Source organism: Buceros rhinoceros, unplaced genomic scaffold (assembly GCF_000710305.1).
Source record: "Buceros rhinoceros silvestris isolate BGI_N320 unplaced genomic scaffold, ASM71030v1 scaffold14972, whole genome shotgun sequence".
Classification (NCBI taxonomy): Eukaryota; Metazoa; Chordata; class Aves; order Bucerotiformes; family Bucerotidae; genus Buceros; species Buceros rhinoceros.
The window spans coordinates 127,859-150,323 of record NW_010397446.1 but is presented as its reverse complement, the minus strand read 5'-3'; the positions used below and the strand labels follow the sequence as shown (position 1 = coordinate 150,323).

General features: G+C 45.5%; 1 protein-coding gene across 1 annotated transcript in view; it reads right to left on the bottom strand.

Annotated features, from left to right (window-relative positions):
* Positions 1-2,737: 2,737 nt before the first annotated feature.
* Positions 2,738-22,465, bottom strand: part of LOC104502310 (serine/threonine-protein kinase BRSK2) — a gene marked incomplete at its 3' end in the record, with an annotated part of 114,808 nt that continues 95,080 nt past the window's right edge. Inside the window, exons 9-12 of the mRNA XM_010146271.1 lie at positions 22,288-22,452; positions 21,472-21,569; positions 16,213-16,363; positions 2,738-2,798 (exon numbers count right to left, since the gene is read on the bottom strand). Coding sequence (XP_010144573.1) covers positions 2,738-2,798; positions 16,213-16,363; positions 21,472-21,569; positions 22,288-22,452 — 475 coding nt within the window. The remainder of the gene's footprint in view (positions 2,799-16,212; positions 16,364-21,471; positions 21,570-22,287; positions 22,453-22,465) is intronic.

Below are 22,465 nucleotides of genomic sequence, written 5' to 3'. Positions count from 1 at the left end.
GGTGGGCATCCGCTCTCCTCCTCGGGCCGGAAGCTGAACTGCTCGGAGCATTCACTTGGCGGCTTCAGAGCACAGCCCACCACGAGGAACTCGGGTTGGTGCATGGTTTGTAAACGGCTGCAGCAAAGCCTTCAGCGAGGCCTGGCAAATTTGTTAGCTGGGAAGAGATGACACTTCCCGCCAGACTTTATGCTTCTCCTGCAACATCCCTCATCGCATCGAAGGACGGCTCGTTAATGGGAATTTCTGTCATAAAGCCACAGCAATATTTGCCATTACGTCCCAATTCTATGGAGGGGGTGGGGCGAGCCACTGGTTTGTAAGACACAGTTTAAAAAGAGAAAGACAACCAAAGTTCATAATCCGTCACTGCACTACCCAAACAGGATTATGAATTCTTGTCTTCCCAAACAAGAACATTCACATGTGTTACAGGCATTTTGGGAAACCATTCGTATGTCGACAGCAAACAGCAATACACCGTCTTGGGGGGATAGAAGCCTTTTAAAGGGATATTAGCAAGCTAAAAATGACATTTAAAACAAAATAAAGGTCCTTATGAACCAATGCTGTTACCACCTTAGATTACAAGTACTGGCAGAATTGTAAACACGGAAACCACTACTCGAGATCTTTGGTCTGCACTCAGGTTCTGCCTTCTATAAGTTATCATCTATTACAAACCAGTTACGACCATCATCATCATCGTCATCACCATTACCCACTCTTAACACTAGAAGCTGTAATCAGACAGGGTGGGCCAGTCCCAGTCCCACGTGAGCACTCCCTAGGGAGTTTGCTGTCTGGGTTGGATGGAGGAGCACAATGTAGTCGTATTTAAAAAAATGCGGAGATGTATTTAAGACTTAATTCCTGAAATTATTTGCATCAAAGTTTTGAAATGACTTTAAAAATCTTAGGGTTAGGCCACCAAAATGAAAAGAAAATCACTACATCGAAACTCTTTTATTATTCCTAGGACGGGTTAAACTAAAGTCTGATGTGGTGGTAAATTCTGATCACAATTAGAAAGGAAAGGGAAAAGATGAGGGACGGGGTGAATTTACGGAAGTCATCATCAGTGTCAGTGGTTTGAGAAACAACTTTGAAAGAAAATTCAACTCCCACTTAAGTCATTAAGAATCTGACAGGGCACCCTTAATTACCGCATTTTTAATAATGAAATAAGGAGCAAGATGGGTCCATATTTCAGCTGGTGCAATGGGGAGCCATCAGCAAGATCGTATGAGATTTAAGAACTCTGGGTTGCTGTCAAATTCAATTCTCCATAGAACCGAACCTAAGCAGTGATGTGTATTTCCTTTTTAAAGAATGTTCTCTTTCAATAATCTAAGGGGCTATCGGAAGCATAGGTAAGGATGTTTAAAAAAACCATGATTTTTACTCCAGTATTTCCTTTTAAGCCTTAAATTCGTCCTGCCTCAGTATCGTTATGATCTGCTGAAAATGCCATCTGGTTGCTAAATCCCTTTGAAGCCTATTTAATCCGCTGCCTATTAAGTAATAGTGGTACGATACAGCAACTATGGAACAGATCTTGTCATCCTTATTGTCTGATGTCAGAAATGATCCCAAGAGATCAGTTAATGAGATCAAGATTTAGGTTTGCTGCACTGGATGCTTATTTTGTGCTCAAAACTGTTTCCATGCTCTTTTTCAGCACATTTTGCAGGGGTGGAAGAGTTCTCAGATCTGCTTTGTTCCACTGACATCCAGGAATCCCAGTGCAGAAGCAAGGAAACGGATCTTCATTGGTTCCTGCCACGTTAAAGACGCGGAGGAGACCACACATGTACACCAGTGGCAGAACGGGGTGACATTTGGTAGGAACCCGCTACACGTTTCAGAAAACAGTTTAACCAAGCAAGGAGCTGGAAGCTTCGCTAGCCTATAAACTTACATCCGACAGCGTGTCTTTATGCGTAAGACTTACATGCAACTTACTCAAGGAATTATAATCCAGGCTTGAAGGACTAAACTGACCTTGTTGGACATTGGGAATACTCACTCTTACCCCTCAAGAAGTTACCAAGGAGAAGGAGGCTTCTCTCACTGCACTTAGAAACTGCAATAACGTTGTAAGAGATGAACTATCAAGTGTGTTTTGTACCAGCTGAGTATCATTATTAGTTGGGTGTCAGTATTTAGTCGACTGTACATTGAATAGTGCATGTGAAAGTACCTTATTTATAGGGGTTTGAGTGTTCCTATCTTAATTAGTCAACTTCTTTCTTTCCTTTTAACTTTGCTAGCCCTCAATTATGCGTAATTTATTTTCCCTGACTTCTAATACAAGCTCTTCTGAGGCAATCAGAACCCAGGCAGTTGTAACCAGCATGGTCCTGCTGTGGCCAGACTGAAGGTAGCTGTGAAACGGTTCCTGGTGTTCAGTCTGAAACCACGCCATATCCAGAGCTCAGCTGGATGGGGATTGGGCACTATTTGGTCATAGCGACACTGCTCCATGTGCCTATGAGACTGGAAAAGGGCAGCGGCACAGCGAGACCCCTGCTAACAGCGCAGGGAACATGTCTGAGAAGTTCTCCGCTTGCATTTGTAAATGCCATTTCCCTCACCACCCCTGAAAATTTACAAGCTGCCAAGGAAAAACAAAACATCCCAGCTAAGAGCCACAGCTCTGCAGCAACAGATGTCGAAAAGCATCAAGCATGTGTGAGTGAATCGGACCAACAGATCTTGAAGCAGCACCACTTACCCTTGGACTGCTGAGAGGACTGGTGGAGAGCCCAGACGACGCTCCGCTGATTGACCGAGACCTGAATGGACACAACAAGGAAAACAGCCCTCAGAAACCTTGCACAAGCACTAACCCTGAACACCAGCCACCACAGGCACAGGCATGAAGTGAGGAGGAGGAGGGAGGCTGTCACTGGAAAAGCACATGACTCCTTCCTTTCACTACTGACACATTTTCCAGTTGTCCCACCCTCAAACAGATGCCGCTGCTCAGGGAGGATACCCTAATCCCTTTTCATTAAGGGAGTTGCTGCCTTCTTTTTGGTCATCAAGCACATGGAAGCTTCTGCGTCTGACCTGTGCAAGCTGAACTGCTGGACTCAAAAAGGACTGCCAGGACAGTCACGTCAGTGCTGAGAGCTCTCTTCTGCGCATGCTGGTGGACACAGAATGAGACCTTCTCTGTCACGAGCGATATGGAAAAGCACCATGTGTACAGGGCACAGAGGCAGGGGATTCCTCCAGGTATTAAGAAAAACCCCACGTCTCCCTGACCCCGGCACGCAATCGTTCCCTATGTCATGACCTTCCACTGCAATCAAAGCTCACACTGCTTTAACCCTGCCCAGCTCCTCACTGATGGGTTTCACGTCTCTGCTCTCCAGTAAGATTTCCTGCTGCTGCATTAGACAAGCCAGGTCTTCTCTATAGATAACGACTTTTAACTGCTCTTGATGGCTTCACCAAAATTAAGATAATGGCCCAGGTGCTCTCACAAAGAGGCCAGTCAAGGGAGCACCAACTGTCCTTCTGTTTGCTGACCAGCTCACCTATGTGCAATGCTCTACGCTCTCCAGCAAAGGCCACCTATGAAAAATGGCAGCTGTGGACACCAAAACGTACAGATGTGCTATGCTAAACGTGCTGAAAGGGCAGACAGGCCAAATGCACCAACATTTCAGCAGCAGAAGTTTCCAGGAAGGGGCTGCCCAGCGGGAAAAGACCCCTCTGTGTGCCTGTAAATGAGTAAGCCCCAGGGCCAGCTGCTTTCTGTCCTTTTTAAATAGAAAGAAAGCCGTCTTCACGGAAAGAAGACTTGGCTAAGAACCTGGTTGTTCAACACCACCATGTGACATGTTCATGCAGCAAACCTGCCAGCGTTTCAGCCACAGTGAGAGCCATGAAAGCAATTAATTGCATTCAGGTAACTAACACAGAAAGGTGAAATCCTGAGGACATTTGGAAAACAGAGTGTGGGTGTCTACAGATGTGTCTATGTGTGCACACACACATACATACTTGAAGGTGATATAGGCCAGATAGTTGATGTCAGCTTATATGTAAGAGAATATGAAACAAATTTAGACCACAAACTATCTCAGCTTACTGTCTTCTACTGTGATAGAAGAACAAACAAAAAAATCCGCTTCTAAAATGGTCTCCCAGATACATGTTACCTCATAAATTTGAGTAGGAGAATTATTGAAGAATATGTGAACTGCAAAAAAGCAAGTATTTCCAAGGAAGGAGTAAGCTGCAACTGAACACAACAGCAGGTCCTGTTCCCTCTGGTTTTCTTTGTATCTCACGGCAGTTTGTCCATCACAGCAAGGAGATGAAGCCCAGAGGCCCAGTCTCAGCAGGCTTTTCCTCCAGATTAAATCTGCACCATAAAAATCCGGGGGACTCATTATGTGCAGAAACTCCCCGTGTACGTTCCTCCTCACACCCTGCTGCCACCTGCCCACGGTAGGGCAGCAGTCAAAAAGAAGCAGCTCAGTCTTGGCATTCTTTTGCACTAAACCTACATTTGCACCATCCAGATGTGGGGCACTCGTAGAGGTTCATGCCAAGTAATTTTCAGGGGAGAACCGTCTGCTCCGCTTTTGAAAGGCTGTTTAATGTGCTGCTCCTGTAACCAAAGCAGCTGAGCGCAACACCGATGTGTCGTGCGTATGGGAAGTCATTTAGTCAAAATCTTCCTTGCATGAGTCACCAGCAAAAGCTTCTTCCAAATCACAAGCTAAGTGACAAGAGGAGCCCATAGATTATCTTGGACAAATGTGGAAGGCGTTTAGGTGCCCAGAGACGCAGTTAAACACCTCCTTAGAAGTTAAACTCCCACTGGGACGTGTTCCTGCCCGCTCTTAGTGGTGGTGGGAAAGTCCTCTCTGACACTCACCTGAATTCCAGGATACTCGATTAAAAGTTCCAATTTCCTATCTCCTTTTTGCAATTGGGTGTTTCCAATTGTCCTGAATTCTCCCCTCCCAAACCCATTGCCTCCTATTTTTATTTTTTTTTTTACAAAACCAATCACACGCACGGAGGGCAAAACCCGTCAGGCCCCACCTCCCAACTCCCAGTTCCTTATTGGAAGCAATATTTGAAAAAGAGTTGTTGTGTACTGTGTTTTCATCCAGCCTAGGAGCCTGAGGTAGGGGACAGAAGAGAGAGTTAGTGTGAAATCCTCCTGGAAATGCATTCAGCATCCACACGATTGCTATCAAACAAGCTTCACTGCTGCTGCTGCTTGACATGCACAACACGTAAGGAGTAAAGTAGGCCCTACGGCAAGTTTTAGTTTGTCCACACTGGAAATTGTATATAGGAGCAGTGGGAAGAGTTCAAAGAATCCCGGGTTAATTTTAAGTGTCGGGGTGAAAAGAGAACTGTGTGTTTTCAACTCTTCTCCCCTTTACCAGAGGTCCTGGTATGGGCTACGACAGCCAGACTGAGATCTTCCTGCATCTTCTGCAATTTAATAAATCCCCCCAAATTTACCTTTACAAATGGGCCATGGTTCCCAAGCTGCCTATAAAGACTCAGTACACTGGCAGGTTTATTCTCCAGTACAAAAAAATAATGACCAAGAATGACGTTTTTGTCCCTCCCATCAAGACAATCTTAGCTGGGAAATGCTAGAATTCCGTTTTTAAAGCAACCCACCACGGGCACTGCTCCTGTATCTCAGAGTCAGGTGGACAGAACTGGGCCAGGGCCGAAAGGAAGTGATAAAAACGTTGCATTATACCGAAATGCTGCAATGAAAGACCAGAAGGAATTTAAACTTTTATCCCTCTCACCAGAACATTAAAGTATGAGGCCCTACAGGCAGCACATTAGTACAGCAATCCCTGCACCGTCTTGTGGGTAGAAAGAGGAGAAAAATATGCCATCATCTTATCTCTGTGGCTATGAATAACGTTTATTTACTGGGCAATATTTATCACTATATCTGACCCCCTAAGAGTCTCTGCAGGCATTAAATGTCATTGGAAGTATTAAATCCGTAATTATTCCAATAATTTAATACTAAATGCAACAACCCAGGCCACTTTGAACGCTGCGCGTGTTCTGCACTGAACTGATGGAAGCCATCACACAGTTGTTGAGGAGAAAAGCAGAAAAGCTAATGCAGTTGCTCAGATAAAGAGCATTTCCTCAGACACAACTGCCAGCTTTAGAAACCCCAAAAGAGCCTCTTTAGTCCCTTCCGAAGTGACGTAGTTGTTTTGCCAAGCCTGGGCGGAGGAATTAAAAAAAACCCGTAAGGGAGCCAGACCCAAGGTTTGGGAGGGGGAGATGCAGAGGCACTCTGAGCCCCCGGCGGGCCCTGAGACCAATCCCTCCCATCTCTCCGGCTGACAACAGTCTGGAGATGTCTAAGCTACGACAGAGCGAGCCAACGGCTGAAACGCAACGCGCGTGTGTGGGCTGCACTTTGTACGTGTTGTGATTTTATGCCTTACTTGATCCACTGGATACTTCAAACTATCCAAGTTAAAAGGTCCTTCGTTCTGCAGTAATTTTTTCTCACTTTAGCCAGCTGCTGTCAAGGGGAAGCCACGCAAGGCCCAATGCACGTTAGACCAGTGGCCTCTTACTGGTGACACTGAGGAGCTGGAATCCAGTTTCCAGCTGGTTTCGGTGAACTGCAGGATTTCTGGTTACCCACACAGCACCTCTCTAGCCCTTCCCTCAGACTGCTTCTCAAGTCCCTTAAGCAGCTCATCTGCTAGGACCCACCAGCAGCAGATAAAGGCTTCACCGCCAGCATCTGGGTCAGAATCGGCATCTGTTTCTTCCTTCAAGAACCATCTCACAGCAATTTCTCATACACTCAAAGGGGAGGTTGGTGCGTTGTTGCAGTCCCAGCAGAACTTGCTTTCACAGCAGTTTTACCAGGCTGCTGCATACAGCGTCTTAGCTGGCCAAGCTGGAGCCATGCATCCAAGCAGAGGAGCCTGCAGCATGCATGCGGCGTGCAGAAATGCGTCAGACTGGTGTCCCTGGGTGAAATGGCTTAGAAATTTTCCTCTGGTTTGGTTCCATGTGTAGTTTTGAAAGTCATTCCCAAAATATCCAGCCAACCTCTTATTCGCTTCAAGCACAAATTGGGTGGAATTTGACGCTCCTCTTTGCTTGCTCACTCACATAAACCCAAAACATTCTAAACTATTCCAGGGTATGAGACCCCTGAGCGTGACCTCAGTTAACATGCGATAGGTGAGCTGTTGTGCATCGTGTGTTACCACACTTCATCGTGATTACTCTTGGGTGTCCAAAAGATACAAACCATGTTTCCCTGCTGCCTGATCTAGGGAGTATTGCTAGAAAACCTTTGATATTCCACTGCCTCACAGGCCCAACCGTGCAAATAGCACTAACTCTGACGCCTCTGACTGGGAATACTTAGGCTTAAGCCAGAAGGTCTGCTCGTGGTACAACTGCTTGTAAGATGAAGCCTTACGACGAGTACAGAGAAAGGACCGCAGGGGATGGTAACACACCTCTCCTTCCTTAATTGGCCAATTATGCTAAAGTTCCATCTATAAATGGGTTAGAAAGGCTTAATAAATAGTAAAGCACGCTACAAACATGAGAAGTAAATGTTACTGGTGCTAATTAGCTTCCTCGATACGTACCCTCTCCATAAGTTTTTCCTGCAGTCTGTAGTGATCTATTACACTGGTTTTATTAAATAAATTTTTAATAAATTATCCTCCTTCTGGTAAGTATTTAAAAATGGAACTTTAATTTGAAGCGTGACTGCATTCCTAGTTGTACCTATATCCTCTTTATTGAAAATAAAGAGCTTTCAAGATATATCTGTCTCTAGGGCCATCTGTTCACCTCTTAAGAAAACATACTCTAAAAAGAGAGGGAATACCCAGCATTTTTTAATAACACGGATGGGATTCAGCTTCATCTTAAAAAAACACAAAGAAAAAAGGATAAAACAGGACCAAAATTAACTGGAGGGTGCCAAACAGATACAGTAAGTGCTAAACGGAGAAGGGGGTTTTGTTCTCAGAAGGTGTCCCGGTACCTGCACAGTGTCTGAGGATAGTTCTCTGTGCCCACAGACATTGAAACAGAGAGACAAACAGCAGAACAAAAAAGGACCCCAAACTAAATTATATGGAGTGCGACTCCAACATAAAAGCGTAAAAACACGGACAAAAGCACCAAAAATGCTTCTTCCCACCTCTCTCTCTCTCTCTCTCCCGGCTGTAAAGCCTCATTTACTGGAAGTGTATCAGCCTGGGTTGTATTTGTAAAGTGCAAATGCAAAGTTTCTCTACAAGATACAACAGGACCCGCAACAGGAATAATCCAAAACTAGAGCTTACCCCAATGGATCAGCACTCGCCATCCTCGGAAAGGGAAAATGAAGAGAGAGGGAGAGAGAGAAAGAAAGAGAGAGGGATGTGGAGGCAGGTGGAGAGAAGAGTAGGAAAAGCAAAGTGAAATACTGTTCGGAGATCTGAACGGTCACAATTATTGCCACCGGTGCCTACGTCTCCAGAGACCAGGAACACCAGGGGGACAGTTCCATTTACCAAAAAACCAGCTTTTGCCCTGCTCACAGTATTGCAGACCCATCCAGCGCAGGCACTGGGGAGTACAGAGAGGGACATACTAAGGCATACTAAGAAACCGTCCCCAGCCGAATCCCAATTGGAGCAGTCATCAGAGCAATGGGGGCTGTATGCCACGCGGCATTTCTTTTCTGCCTCTTACATAAGGCGCAGTTATATCAGACTGATAGCAAGGCAATTGTTTCTTTTGTCCCCAGTTTGCTCAGAGCAGTGTCCCTCTGTCCCCCAAGCTGGCCTGGTAAGAAGTTCTTTCTTTGCCGTGAACAAACTGTGAAACATGTTGGCTGTTAAAGCATGCATTTCTGAGCCAGCCTGGGAGCCCAGGGTACAAGATTGCAGCTCAAGTTGTGAATCTGCTTTGATACCGGCTTATTAGTCATGATGGTCTTGTAGTCAGGAATTCAGAGCAGCTAGAACATACCAGCTCAGTGACCCGGCACTTATCTCTGTGGATGCCATCTTGTGCTCCAGGATCTCATTTTTCATTTAAAATAAATTCAGTCTCTGGGTCTTAAAGGTTGCAAAGCGAATCTTTCAAATGTGAATGGAGAATAAATCAATGCTGTGCTGAAAAGAGCCTGAAACAGCAGCTCTAAAAGCAGCACGAATCTCTGGCATGTTGACTTTGAAACCTAGCGACAATCAAAGACTTCAGTATTCTTAATTTTTCACTATTAACCAAAGCATTCAAAAGCAATAAGAATACTCAGGTTATTATGTTTTCAGGGGTGCAGATAAGTAAACTCAGGAAAGTGTCACTGCCTTTTTACATTAACATAGATTAGAAATAAAAAATACAGCTGGTGTTATTAAGCCAAATTATTTTCAAGTGGGATGCAGCGGTTTTTTTCCCTCTCTGTCTCTTTCCCGCTCCCATTCTCTCTATTCTCAGTAACCGGCTCCCAAGCTGCCAGAGCTACCTCCGACTGGGTGAGGAAAATCCATTCTCCACAAGACGGTCACCAACTATTCTCAGTAACAGGCTCCCAAGCTGCCAGAGCTACCTCCGACTGGGGGAGGAAAATCCATTCTCCACAAGACGGTCACCAACAGAAGTGCCAAATTTAATGTAAGCCCAGCAGATTTCACAGTTTTCTGCTCAGTGCAACTCGCCATGCTTCGGTTACATCGACATCGCGATCGCTGGGCTGGGCAATGCAAGGCGGTGTTGAGAAAAGTCCAAATTCCAACACGGTTCGAATAGAAAGAAAACGTTCTTGTGCTACGTGGGGACAGAGAAGTGGAAAGAAGCATTCCAGTATGGTTTTTTCCATGTGTTTGAGTGACACTCCATTTGTGTTTTGGCCTGGAGTGCAAATTTGGGTAAGAGCTAATTCATATATACACAAATACAGGCATATGAATATATGCGGGGACGAACACTGTCCTCAATGGTACCTGCACCAATCTAGCTACAGGGATGTGACTGAGAAGAGCAAATCGACACCCATCGTATATTGGAACGTGTGTGTATATTCATACAGAAAACGCACCCATATTCACACATGCAGAATATTAAAATGTAAATAGAATGGGTGCAAGAAGGCTGATTCGTTTTTCTTTCAAGTCATTTTCCCAACAGGGAAGGCACTGAAGAGGTTAACGAAGAGAATGGAAAGCAAATCGACAACAGGGAAAAGGAAGAGGGAAATGAGGTTTAAAAAAAAAGAACAATCCCAGGACACAATAGACCCAGAAGCGCAGACATGTGCATTCCCTCCAATACTGAAGCAAGTGAACTACGGAGCTGCAGCAACCCAGATACAGGAGAAGAGAAGCACTGAAAGGGGTGAAAGTCAGAAAGAAAGAAAAAGAAAAAGAAAGGGACAGTGGCCTCAGCTACTAAGACAACCATGTGCATCTAGAGGGAAGGGACCCTTAAAGATGCAGTATTCCTTTAAAAAAGACATCATAAAGTTGGATAATTAAACACTGGCCAAAAATTTAACGGCCACCATGATTAGCTGGCCCCATTTCGCTGGGGTTGCCTTTGCTGCCTATCCCTTCCTGTGCGCAGATCCAGAACCCAGGTCCCCTCACTTGCCCACCACTGAGGTCCTTCCTCCTAACTCTCAGAAGTGGGAGGGAGGTAAGACCACAGTGAATCTGATCCTCCAAAAGTCAGCCTGGTCCTTCAACGAGAAGACCCTGAGTGATCCTTGTGCGGTGCTCTAACATTCTCCTCCTGGACTCTGAAGAGTATCACCGTGGAGATGGAACACAAAATGCCCATGTGCTTGTAAGAAATTCCCCCAGCGCTTACTGAAGGGTCACTCCCTCTGCTCCTTACACGGCTGTAGCAGCTGCTAGAGGACAGAGGGACAACGGATGGTGCTGGGACACCTGCAGAAGGACCCTTCTCCTGTTGCAGATAAGATTTCTGCTCTTCTCTGACTGGACATGACTTTTGATTACTGTGGAAAAGCTCATCTTCAGAGTAGTTTCAAACGAACTTTTAATGCAAGAAGTGCCACATGTTCAAGAGCAGAACTGAGGCACAGGGGCAATCGGAGAAAGGACCGGGGATTTCCATGTCTGTGGGACCAGTTCAGGAAAGCCCAGCCACTAGAGACTGTACAACCACTACTGCTTCACGGCTGTGAAACTTAAAGGCTTCTAACAGTTCAGCTCCAACGTTTGTTCCTGTCTTGGCATCTTAAAGAGGGTGCTTTACACACCACGTGAGGCACAATCTCGCCTGCAGATGCACAATGTTCTTCACTGTGGCAGGTTCAAGTCCTGAAACACTGCCCACAAAGGACTGCCTCAGCCTGCAAAAGGGCAAAACTGGGGCTGTCCCTCACATGGGCTTCTGGTAAAAGGGGAAATGGAAAGACAAATGGTTTGCCAAGTCCACAGGCTCCTTTAAGGATCCCACCGCTTCCCCCTTTTCCAATCAATGGAACACTCCTAACCTCTGGGCAAGTGAAGTGTTTGACCAGAATGTATCAGGGTTACATTTTGATGAAGAATTATCCATTGGGAGGCCAACTTCTAACATGAGAGAAAATTCTCTTCCTCTAAGACCAAAATTTTAGGAACAACATGTCCACCAAAATCCTTCCCAAAAGTCGAAACTGCGGTGTTGTTCATGGACCTACAGGAGTCCACTTAAACTCCCTAAATCTGGTGGCCTGCCTGCCTTCCACTGTGCCTCCATTCCCAGCTGGGAGTCGTCCTCTTGTTATTCTTCAACCTGAACTGCTAGACTGCAATAACCCTCCAAAAATTCCATCTTTGATCCGTCTTTTCCTCTCGTGTTCTCTGGCCAGCCTGGGTAGTCTTAAGGAGTTTCTCTCTTACCTACGGGCACTTCATATTTCGCTCTGTCAGACAGGATCTCCAATATTTCCTGCCACTGTTGTTACCGACACTGTTTCTAGTGCTGGGAGTGGAGCGCTCTGGGCTTCCCTAGTGTTTTGTGTTCCAATCTTTCCCAAAGCAGTCTCACAAATACATCTTCTACCTTAGGCACTCTCACTCATGACAGACCTGAACCAGAGGTAGCAGTAGGATGAAATTTTAGTGGGGGAAACGTCGGTACAGTCACCGGCTGCATTGGGGATAGCCTCAAATGAGTGCTACTGTACAAAAATCTGGGTAGCGTGGGGCTGTAAATATCCCACCCTCTTTGTTTCTCTCTAAGGAGAGAGGTGCTGTGTCCCCAGACGGAGAAGGTAAGTACTGCATCTTTAAGGTCTCAGCAGTGAGGTAGAGGAGAGGAACATATTGTCAGTGTTTATACCTTTCTTCTTTGTTGAATTTGGGATTGGCTTCAGAGATATCCAGGCTTTTACTGAACATTGTTTTACTATGGCAGGAACAAAGCGAGAAAACAGAGTTACTAGTGTGGACATTTATAAAAAAGAGTCACCTGAAGCAATGCTGGACACCCGGCCCCCCAACCCATCCTCCCCTTTTTAAGCAATGCTCTGAAAAACCTTTCTTTTACTTTCCAGCTATGGCTCAAGCCTACCCAGTGCTGAAGTCCGTTACCTCCCCTGACTTCTGAGATTACTTCCCCCACACATACTTGCTCTCCTTTATCCAGCTGATCACCCAGTCACCCTCTACTTTGTCACACTGTCCAGGGAAAATAGAACGTGCCTGAAGGCACAAATTGCAAAGCGCTTTATTACTCAAGAATTTTCCAGAAGACCTCAACACTAAGCACAATCTGGGAAAAGGTTAAAATCAGACCACAGAGCTCTTAGAGGAACAGTAATCCATGCGGTACTCTAATCTGTAGGGTCCATTACCACTTTCTCCCAGCTCTCTTCCCCATACTCAGCATACAGAGAAATGCCCTTCTTTATCATCTTGGGTCTGAAGCCCTGAAGCTGAGAAGCAAAATCCCCTGTGCTCTGCTGAAGGGGCAGCTCTCTGTAATCTGTTCCACTGGAAATGTGCTGCACCGCTTCACAGAACACCACTCCCTAATGTGAGCTGATCTTTCATGCAAGCTATCCACTTTGACCACCAGCAGAAAATGAATAGTTAATGAAGCCCATTTTAGAACAGGTTTTGGACTCTCACAGCAGAGCTGCTGAAAATTTCTGGCATATCCCCAAGGGATTCTAGCTCCCCTGGAATTCTTCCTAGTCTGTGTGATTTTGGTGAATTAGCTGGTGTTAAACTAAGCTCAGAACCTACCTCTTTTCTTATGACATTTCAGTGAAATACCAGATAGTCTGAGCAGTGTGGGCAGCACAACAGCAGAAGCAATTAAGATGTAATTATGAACCCGTTCAGTTGACAACCAGCAGGAAAACTGAGAATTAACAAAATACAGTCACCAGTTTTGGGCTGGCCGGTGTCGGTACATACTGACTTTGTCATATACCCAATGTAGATCACATGGAGAGGTCAGCACAAGCATTCCAAAGAGTCTGAAAGCTCAACAAGCAGCCTTTGTGCTGAGTTCCCCTCCATTATCCAAAACTAAGTCACCGAAGGACTGTTTTTCACTCAGCACTTTCTCAGCCTGTAGGGTTGAGGCTGCCAAGTTTTGAATCTCAATGGCAAGACATGCCCTTAAACAAGCCAAGACCAGACACTTGTAGGATTTCCACAGGGTCACCAAAAGCACAGTTCATCACACAGACACAAAAACCAGAGGTTATCACATAAACCCCCTTTGTGCAAGCAAACATCTGTACACTCCTGGGAAAGAGGACAACAGGACTGAATCACAAGCTACATGGGTGTGTTGCGCCCACTGGTTAGAAGAGTATCTCTGCCAGCTCAAGGAATAAGTAATGGCTCTGTGTCTCCAGATGGCTGCACAAGTCACCTGTGTCTAAACAGGAGACCCATCTCCACGGTCCACCTCCCTGTCTTCCTAATATTGTAGTACGAAAGCGATGAACAGTCATCTGTTGAGACCACAACCTGGCATTCTTAAAAACACATCCACCTCTGGGATCTAAGCCCTGCTGCTGTAAGATCCACTGTCTATGGGTCGTTTCACGGGACAGAATATGCCACTAGCAAACCCCCCACTCTTGGTGGAAGGCTCTTGTCTTTTCATTACTGACTGCTCTGACAGATGGCGCCCCATCAGCCATGCATCGTCCCCAGACAATCCCCATGCAGTGGTGTGCGTTAATGAAGCCAGTTCACATTATAAATGACTGTGCTGCCAGCAACACAAAATGTGCTGTTGTCATTTGTGGAGGTGGATAGTATGAAATATGGAAGTTTACACATGGAGTAAGACAACATCTTTCCTTTAACCCCTTCCAAAACAAGCACTACCAAACCCATCATCATCAATCATGGTGTTATTACATCCCTTCCTCCACCCCTAACCGCACCTTTACGTCCAGCCCTGAGTCGTGGTATGCATTGCCCTGTATCTCTTTTGTGCCTGGCAGGTTTCGCTTTCTCCTTAAGCCAAAGCTCTTCTTTACCGATATGTAGCCTGGGTACGTCCCTGCTCCGAACTCACCTCAAACCTTTTGATTTCAATTGTTTCCTCATGTGCAGAATTGAGCCGGACATTTAAAAGCCAAAAAAATACTTTGGATAGTAAGACACAGCTTTGCCTCTTCAGATTTTTGAAGTCAGAGTCAAAGCTGAGAGCTGGAAGAAAAGGTTTCAGCTCTCAGAAGACTTCGGGATCAGTCTAACTCCTCCTATTTGTTCTGCCCAGTTGGAAACTCACAGGCAGCCTTGGGCTGGGGGACAGTGATTCACCTCTGCCTGGCTCCAGGAGCTTCAAGGCCTGAGCATCTACCAGGAACCAGATCAAACACCGCAAGCTAACCAGGAGGGAGCAACTGTTTGTCAGTGTTGTGTTCAGCCTGATCGCTTTGAGGCCCATGCGGAACACTGAGCACACCCTGTCCTGAACCCTTCCTTCGCCCACACCTCACACAAAGCAAACCGCATACTCGAGACAGGTTTCCAACCTACCCTACAATGAAAAATCTTGATGGCAGTGTATCTCCAGGCCACATATCCAGCCTGAACCTAGCCCTAGCACATTCTGCACATCACTGCTTCTTCCTCACTCTACATAGAACTGTAACATTTTCCAGAAAAACTTTCCAGCAATTCTAGGGGCCTTTGGACATGGAATTATTTTATGTTCTTCACCCAGTTCTCAATCAGCAAAGGGAGTTTCTGGGCACAGCAGGCTCTTTTTGAGCAGATCTTAACAGCTGAACAAAAAAATCGCGACACACAGCTGAAACAGAAGTTACAGCAGCACTGTCACACATCTATGTGTAGTGTTGTTCTGTATCGATGGATTTATGCGAGTGCGAATCCAACTGCACGTGCTTCCCGTAGGCCAGTCATAGGGACTGAGGGAGCAACTGCCAGGGTTCACAGAAGAGAACTTGCACGGTTCACTTACTCTTCCAGAACCTGCCTTGAGGAGATACAATTTTCCTCTGCTGTTTCTCCACAAGACTGACACTTTCTTTGATAGAAAAGGGGCAGAATTATACATATTTCATCACTTCACAGGCATGTGGTAATTTATGTGGGTCAGATGCACGCTGGCTCTGACAGCATGTTTTAGAGGCATCTACAGTTGCCTAGAGAAGGCTTTCCAGATTCCAGCTGTTCTCATGACACGGAGGATGGGGTTGATTGCATTTAACTTCACAGGTGCCCAAAAGCTAGGCACCTAATCCAGGACAGACATCTAGATTCCTGTTGTAGGCTACGGAGACAGAGAGGACCAATCAGAGGGCAATTTATCCCATCTAAGATTGTTGGAACAAGCGACATTGTGTATCTGAGACTTTCCAAAGCCCTCATCTGTCCCCAGTGCCTAGAGCGACAGCCTGTATCACAAGCTTCGACTGAACGCCTACGTTCTGGACAATTAGAAAGAGCTGAGAGGAATCCTGCCTGAAAACCATGTAGTGGCTTCCTGAGCAATAGCTGCAAGCGAACAGAACCCTCAAGCCCCTGGCAGGACATTTGGCCCTGTGTGCACAAGCGCTGCTGGCTGCCACATCATGTTGCAAATGTGCTTGGAAGTTGTAATGAATGCTGGTGCGAACAGAAAAGCTCCACAGCTCTTTGGTACGATTAACACAAAAGGGGGAACAAACCCAGACAGGCAGGACTCCTGGGTAAAGGAGAGACCCACCTCTGTCCATGTTGTGCCATTTCAATAGCTCTGCGAGCAGGGACTGGGGAGCCGCCATCTGTCACACTGAGAACCTCCATCGACTTCCTTTCTGGCCGCCGCTTCCCATGCCTGTTGAGCATTGGGGAGTCCACACGCTTCCTGGGGGGATCTTTATGAAAAGAAAACGCTGTCAGCTGAATTTGGCTGTAACTTACCTCACAGGGGCTGGTCAAACTCTCTCACAATCTCACTCTCACACCTTCCCTACAGAGAAAGGTATCTTCGTGATGGAGAGAAGCATTTATGATCTCTTCCTTCCGGATTTGCAGACTTAAGTAGCAACCTGTCTACAAAGAGGAGGAGCACTGCTACTGCCTGGGATGTGTAGGGGCACTGTGAAAGAAAGGCACGACCCCAGCACAGCTGCAGCAACCCCCTCACCAAGCTGGTGCCAGCGATAACACGATGACAGCACGGGCTGTAGCACAAGCTGTTAGCCAGAGGACAGGCCATCCAGGCATCCTGCAGACTACTCGGCTTGCTAGGGCTTACCTTCCACGCCCTGCTAGCCAGGTTCAATGTGACACGGCGACGTGAGTACATGCTGAACTCCGAATTGCATTCTCTCTGGAAACATACCCTTCTTTTGCATCTTTAAGGTTAGATTGCAGCTTTTCCCCGCTGCTTTGTATTTTTTTCCTCCTTCAGCATGACAAATTAAACATAGTTGTCTGCCTGAGATGAATCCCCAATGAGAGCTACTAAAATTTATCTCGGAGGTCATCACACAGCTTTTACCACTGTAGTAGCTGAAGTGCTTTACATTTTTTATTGTGTAACTTTTCTATGAGGTTTTGAAGTGCTGCTTTCACTTGGCAGAGTGAAAACTGAGGTATAAGAAAGAGATGCTTAAAGGCAATTCACTCCTAAGGCGCTGACAAACATTTACTGAGGTTCTGAGCAGCACCTGAACGGCTCTGAGCAGCACCTGAACGGCTCTGAGAAGAGTCTTTAGATACCAAACAGCATTGCAGAAGGTGCCTTGCCAAACCATACACACTCCCATGGTGAGGCAGGGAACCAAGTGCAGACCTGCTGAGATCTTTTATTACGAACATTTCTCATAGCATCAAAACACAAGACAGAACTTTCCTGCCCCACCCTCCCCCCCGAAGGATTTTCTTTTCGTTGGTTGGGCTATTCCAGTTCCCTGCCTCTATTTATAGACATGTTTTTTAATTTGAGTGGAGAGTGGCCACTTGTAAGACGCAGCATCCTTCACCCCTGCAGCTAGAAGGCAGCTCACAGTGCCCAGCCCTGAAGGGTTCCTCCTCTGCCAGGATTCCTTTGCAAAACCACAAATACAGCATTCGACAACTCGGCCTCTGCTGCCTAGTCTGATGGTTATTATGGATGGTATTATTTTTACTATCCCGCCCTCCTCACCCCCCCATCGATTTGCTTGTTTCTTCCCTCTCTCATGTCATGTTGTTTAGAACAAGGTCTCTTTAAGGCAGAGGTTTCTCTCGAAACAATGAGCATGAGCAGAGATGCCGAAATGCAAATGGGCTCGTGATACCAACCGACCCCATTACTGTAGAACCCAAGTGTTCTCTGTGTTAATAATGCTCCTGTTAAAAACTAATTAGAAAAATAGCAGATGCATCTCACTCCATTTCCAACCACGTCCAGTAATAAAAAGGTAGTAGAAGATACTAGTGGGGGCAATGACCTCCAGCTTAGGAAAAATAGCTAGTGCATGAAGTAGAGGGAAAACCAAACGGAGACAAACATAATAAAGGACTTATACGGGGTGACTTCAGCTGTACACGTGTAAGTGGTCAGCAGTAAGATGGGACAAGGCTCAGACATTTCAAACTCCTGCTTCTTCAAACAAGTTCAAAGAATGAGAAAGGATTCAGCCCCCAGGACAGCTGCTGTTATCAGAAGCATGACCAGAGCTGAGTAACGCATTAATAACAAAGTAATGATGTTTGGTATCAACAACAGAGAGGTGATACAAGCTTTGCAGAGCAATATCGGACACTAGGAAGGAAGGTGGAAGAGGGCAGTGTGAAAGAAAGGAAGAGATGGAAGATGAAGAAAGCAGCTTATGTCAAAAGAATGGAGATGAATAATCCCAGACTGCTTCAATGTTATTTAATAACAGAGTCTAAACAAGAAAATGGAAAAAGGCAAGAAAAACATTTTATGAACAGATGTTTTAAAGGGCAATTCAATCCAAGCATGTTCTAACCAGAAGACTTTAGCAAATGGAAATTCGGCTGAGTGAGACTTACATAAGTGACAGGCCAAATATAAGGGGATGTGAAAAGACAGAGAGGGAGAAATCTGAAGAGGAGCTCACTAAAGACTCGAATAACAGTGTTTTGTACAGCCATCAGAAAGAGAAAGCTCCAGGGAAGGACAGTAGCCAGAGGGACCATGAGGGACTCAACGGAACAGTTAAGGAGGAGAAGGGTGTCGCAAACAAGCGAAATGGTTCTTTTCTATCGGTCTGTGCTGCTCAAGATGCTGAAATACCGATTTCCAATCTACGAACTATCAAAGAAAGAGACTAAGCAAAAAGAGCAGGTGGTGAAACACATCTGTAAATTCAACAATAGCAATTCACAAAAGCTTGATGGAGAAATACGCCCAGATGCTTGTATGAATGTGGTTGAGCTTCTGCTAAAGGCATTTGATTCCTCTTTAAAACCAGCTCCAGTTCTACATGGCTGAGGGCAGCGAGAATTGCACACACTTTGTAAAAGGGAAGCGACAGGGCACCGAGTCTGTCATCACTAAAGGTGTTAAAGAAATAGTTAAATAAAAGCTGTCCTGCCACAAAGCCTAAAGCGGTGTCATATAAATGCAGTAGAAGATTTTTCAGAAAAGGAATTAAAATAAGAAAACCTCCAGTGTCTGCCTTTCTCTTCTTGACTCTCAGGAAGTATTTCACATGGGGAAAAAACATCAAGTCCCAGTCTGGATCTGTGATAGTTTTGAGGATGCATTTTCCTTTTATTTCACATCAGAGAAGTGAAGCCATTCCTAAGGATTTTCATAAAGGAAGTGAGAATTTATAGTTCATGATCCAACTATAAAGGCATCATCTGGAAGATGGGAAATAAAGGTTCAGCTTCTGAGTTTGGACAAGGCATCTGTATCCTATATGGCTGTTCTAGCCCAATCCTTGTTCTCTGGTTTGTTAAGAAACCCCACCCCACAAAAGCGTTTTCCTCGAGGAAACATTGGTTGATAATCATTCATTTTGCTGAGAAGTTTCTCATTTCTGTGTTTCCATGTAAATAAAATGGAGCTGGACTTGAAAGCTGGTGAAGGTGGCCCTTCCTTGGCTCTTTGAGAAAGCTTCACATAGCTAGAACAGACAAAAGGGGCACCAGAAGAGCTCAGCTAGGCTGAGCTGGCCATATTTTAACCTGCATCCACCCTTGCTGAGACATAACGTGCTGAGAGAGGAAAAAGCCAAATACGCTGAGATGCGCTTTTCCTTTTTTTCTTTTTTTTTTTCTTTTTTTTGGCAAGAGCTCAGGTAAAGCACAATCCTCATGAATGTGCTTTCTTCCAGCTGCTGTTATTAAATCTGTTACTTTTTCTCTGCTCTTCTTTGTATGAGGCCATTGCTAATGGCTAATGACGAGATATTCATCAGAAGCATGACTGCTCTTAATTAAACCTTGCCCCACGTTCTCAGAGATCCTGCTGGGAACAGAGGAGGTGGAAACCCCCTGTGGAAGAGGAAACACAACCTACGAACACTCAGAGAATTATGCTCAAAGAGTATAAAATGTGCCGATGAGGCTCAACGGTGCATTCAGAGGAATGTTCCCCTGTTGGGGAACATTCTCACTCCTTGTACAAAAAAATACAAGAGTGGAGCATAATGTTTTGGATCAAACCATGAAAATACTTTGGCTTATATAAGAGAGGCATGATGCACAGGTACATATTCACGTACATGCCGGATATGAAGATTCTAGAGTCACCTTGCTCTTTCTTCTCATGACAAAAGCATTTCTGAACCAAGAGGATGGTGTCCATATATGGCAGGATAATCTGTTTGAGACAAAAGCTGATTTCTAAAGAGCTAGATGACAAACTACACTGAACAAAGGGCTTTTGACCACAGGACCTGCAGCTGGCACATCTATCCGTCTTCATCAGGGTCCCTGCTAACATCCTCTCTGTAGCTCCATCCATGCAAGAGTTTACAAATCACTGTGTTGACTAAGAATTTCCATCTCTTCTCCTGTTTAAGATATTTCCCAGCAAAATCACAGGGGCTGGAGCCTGGAACTTGGAGAAGGTAATAATTCAACAGGGAATTAACAAACTTACAGTTCAATATATCACTGCCCTGTAGGCCTGGGAGATTCCAGGCTTTCCAGTGAAAATAAAGAGCCCTTTGCTTCTAGCCTTCAAAGTGCCAAAATACAATACCTGAAAATCACCCCACTACTATGTAAAAATGCTATTTCAGGCCACCAGTAGAAGCAACTAACCCTTTGTTCATTAAACTTTTGTCACTCTGGACAGCAAGAGTCACTTGTATAGGACTTATATAGGTCCTTAGGGAAGCACTTTCCCCAATGTCTACCTTAGTTCTTGGTGACCAGCAGTTCCCTAAAATACTAACAAACCATTCTCCGGGAATGAAGTGGTACCACAAGAGCTTTACAAGATATATAATCGTACTGCTTGTTAAGCTCTTAAAATCTAAGATAGTCTAAAAACACAGGAGTTGGCTGTACGTACTATAAACAGGTTAAGTGGTAGTATTCACCTTTCCAACAGTGTATGGATTTACCTACAAAACAGAGCTCGTGTACGTACGTCACTTCACAGGGATGCAAAGCTGCACAGTCCTACCAGCCCAAGTCTAGAAACCATTTCTGCAAGACCCCCTTTAGATTAGCAATTAGAAAATGCTGCCACTAGACTGTACCACTTCTAAACCCCATCTGCCTGCACAGAGCCAGCTTGAGGGTCCATGTGATATTTTTTAAGGTCTGGTTCATGACCAGCTTGGATGTTTCTGCACTGTGAGGCAGACATGTCCTGAAAAATGCAGCCTTTGAGTTTAACGACAAAACAGAGTTGCCTGCCCCAGGCTGAGGATTCTCACCAATGCTGTACGCTGGCTCAGTGGGAAGGCGACAGCGATGCTGGGGTTTGGGTGTGTATTAATAAAAAGAAAGTGAAGAGGAACTAGCTGAGATGGGTTCATGGAGACAGAGGTCATATCTGTAGTACCTATTTCATTTCTAGGGGGAAGATCCTCATCTTCATGACTAGGATACCTCTCCTTCCGGTCAAGCAGAAGAAAATAAATCATTTTTTCTTGATTTTCTCTGAAAAAAAAGAAAAAGAAAAAAATCTTTGTATTTGAAGAGAAGAAACATCGACATGTACACACACCTTTCTCATCAAACCAGCAGTTACAGTTATTCTTAGGAAGTGGGAATGGTCACGTGCCTGCAGGGAGATACACAACCCACTAAGCTTTTGAGAACCTTGCTGTCTCCAACAAGCAGCCAGTGAGAAAAGGAAAAGTAATCCCTGTGTTACACACACAGAACAGAGGAACAGGACAGACGAGGTGACGTGTCCACAGGAACTCCAAACCACGAGCGGCAGCAAGACAGGTCTCCTGAACCTCTACGTGCTCTTTCCACTACATGTCCCCCTTAACACCTCAGGACATAAACCAGCTCTCAGGTATAAGCTTGACACAAATAAAACTTTGCCAGCAAAGGCATATCCGACACAAATGACAGTCCTGAGACCTCCCCGTCCGGACTGCCTGGCCCATCTGTTCATGAAGTGACCTTGCCTGGCAGTCAGGGAAGAGCCAGCACTACACCTCTGCTGATGGCCAGGCTGGGAACTTCTGACACAGGTTCTTGCTCCCAATGTCTCGCTAGTGAACGAGCAGCCAGAGGGTGAGAAGTTGCTGCTGGTCCCTCACAGTGGGAGATATCAGTTAAAGCGTTCTCTGCCTCTCCCCAGGTTTCTCAGCGCCCCAGCCCCTGAACACCCAACTGATATGAAGACTGAGCGAGTGCTTACTCTTCCGACAACAAGTCCTGTAAGAGTTTATTTCGGTCACGGAAGCAGCCTAACGAGTGCATGCTATCTAACACGTCTGGATCAATATCCTCCAGGGAAGGGAGAGAACGAATCTGCACCTTTCGAGGGATTGGTTGCTCTGGTTCTGGCTCGTTCTTACCCCCTCTGCAGAGGAAAG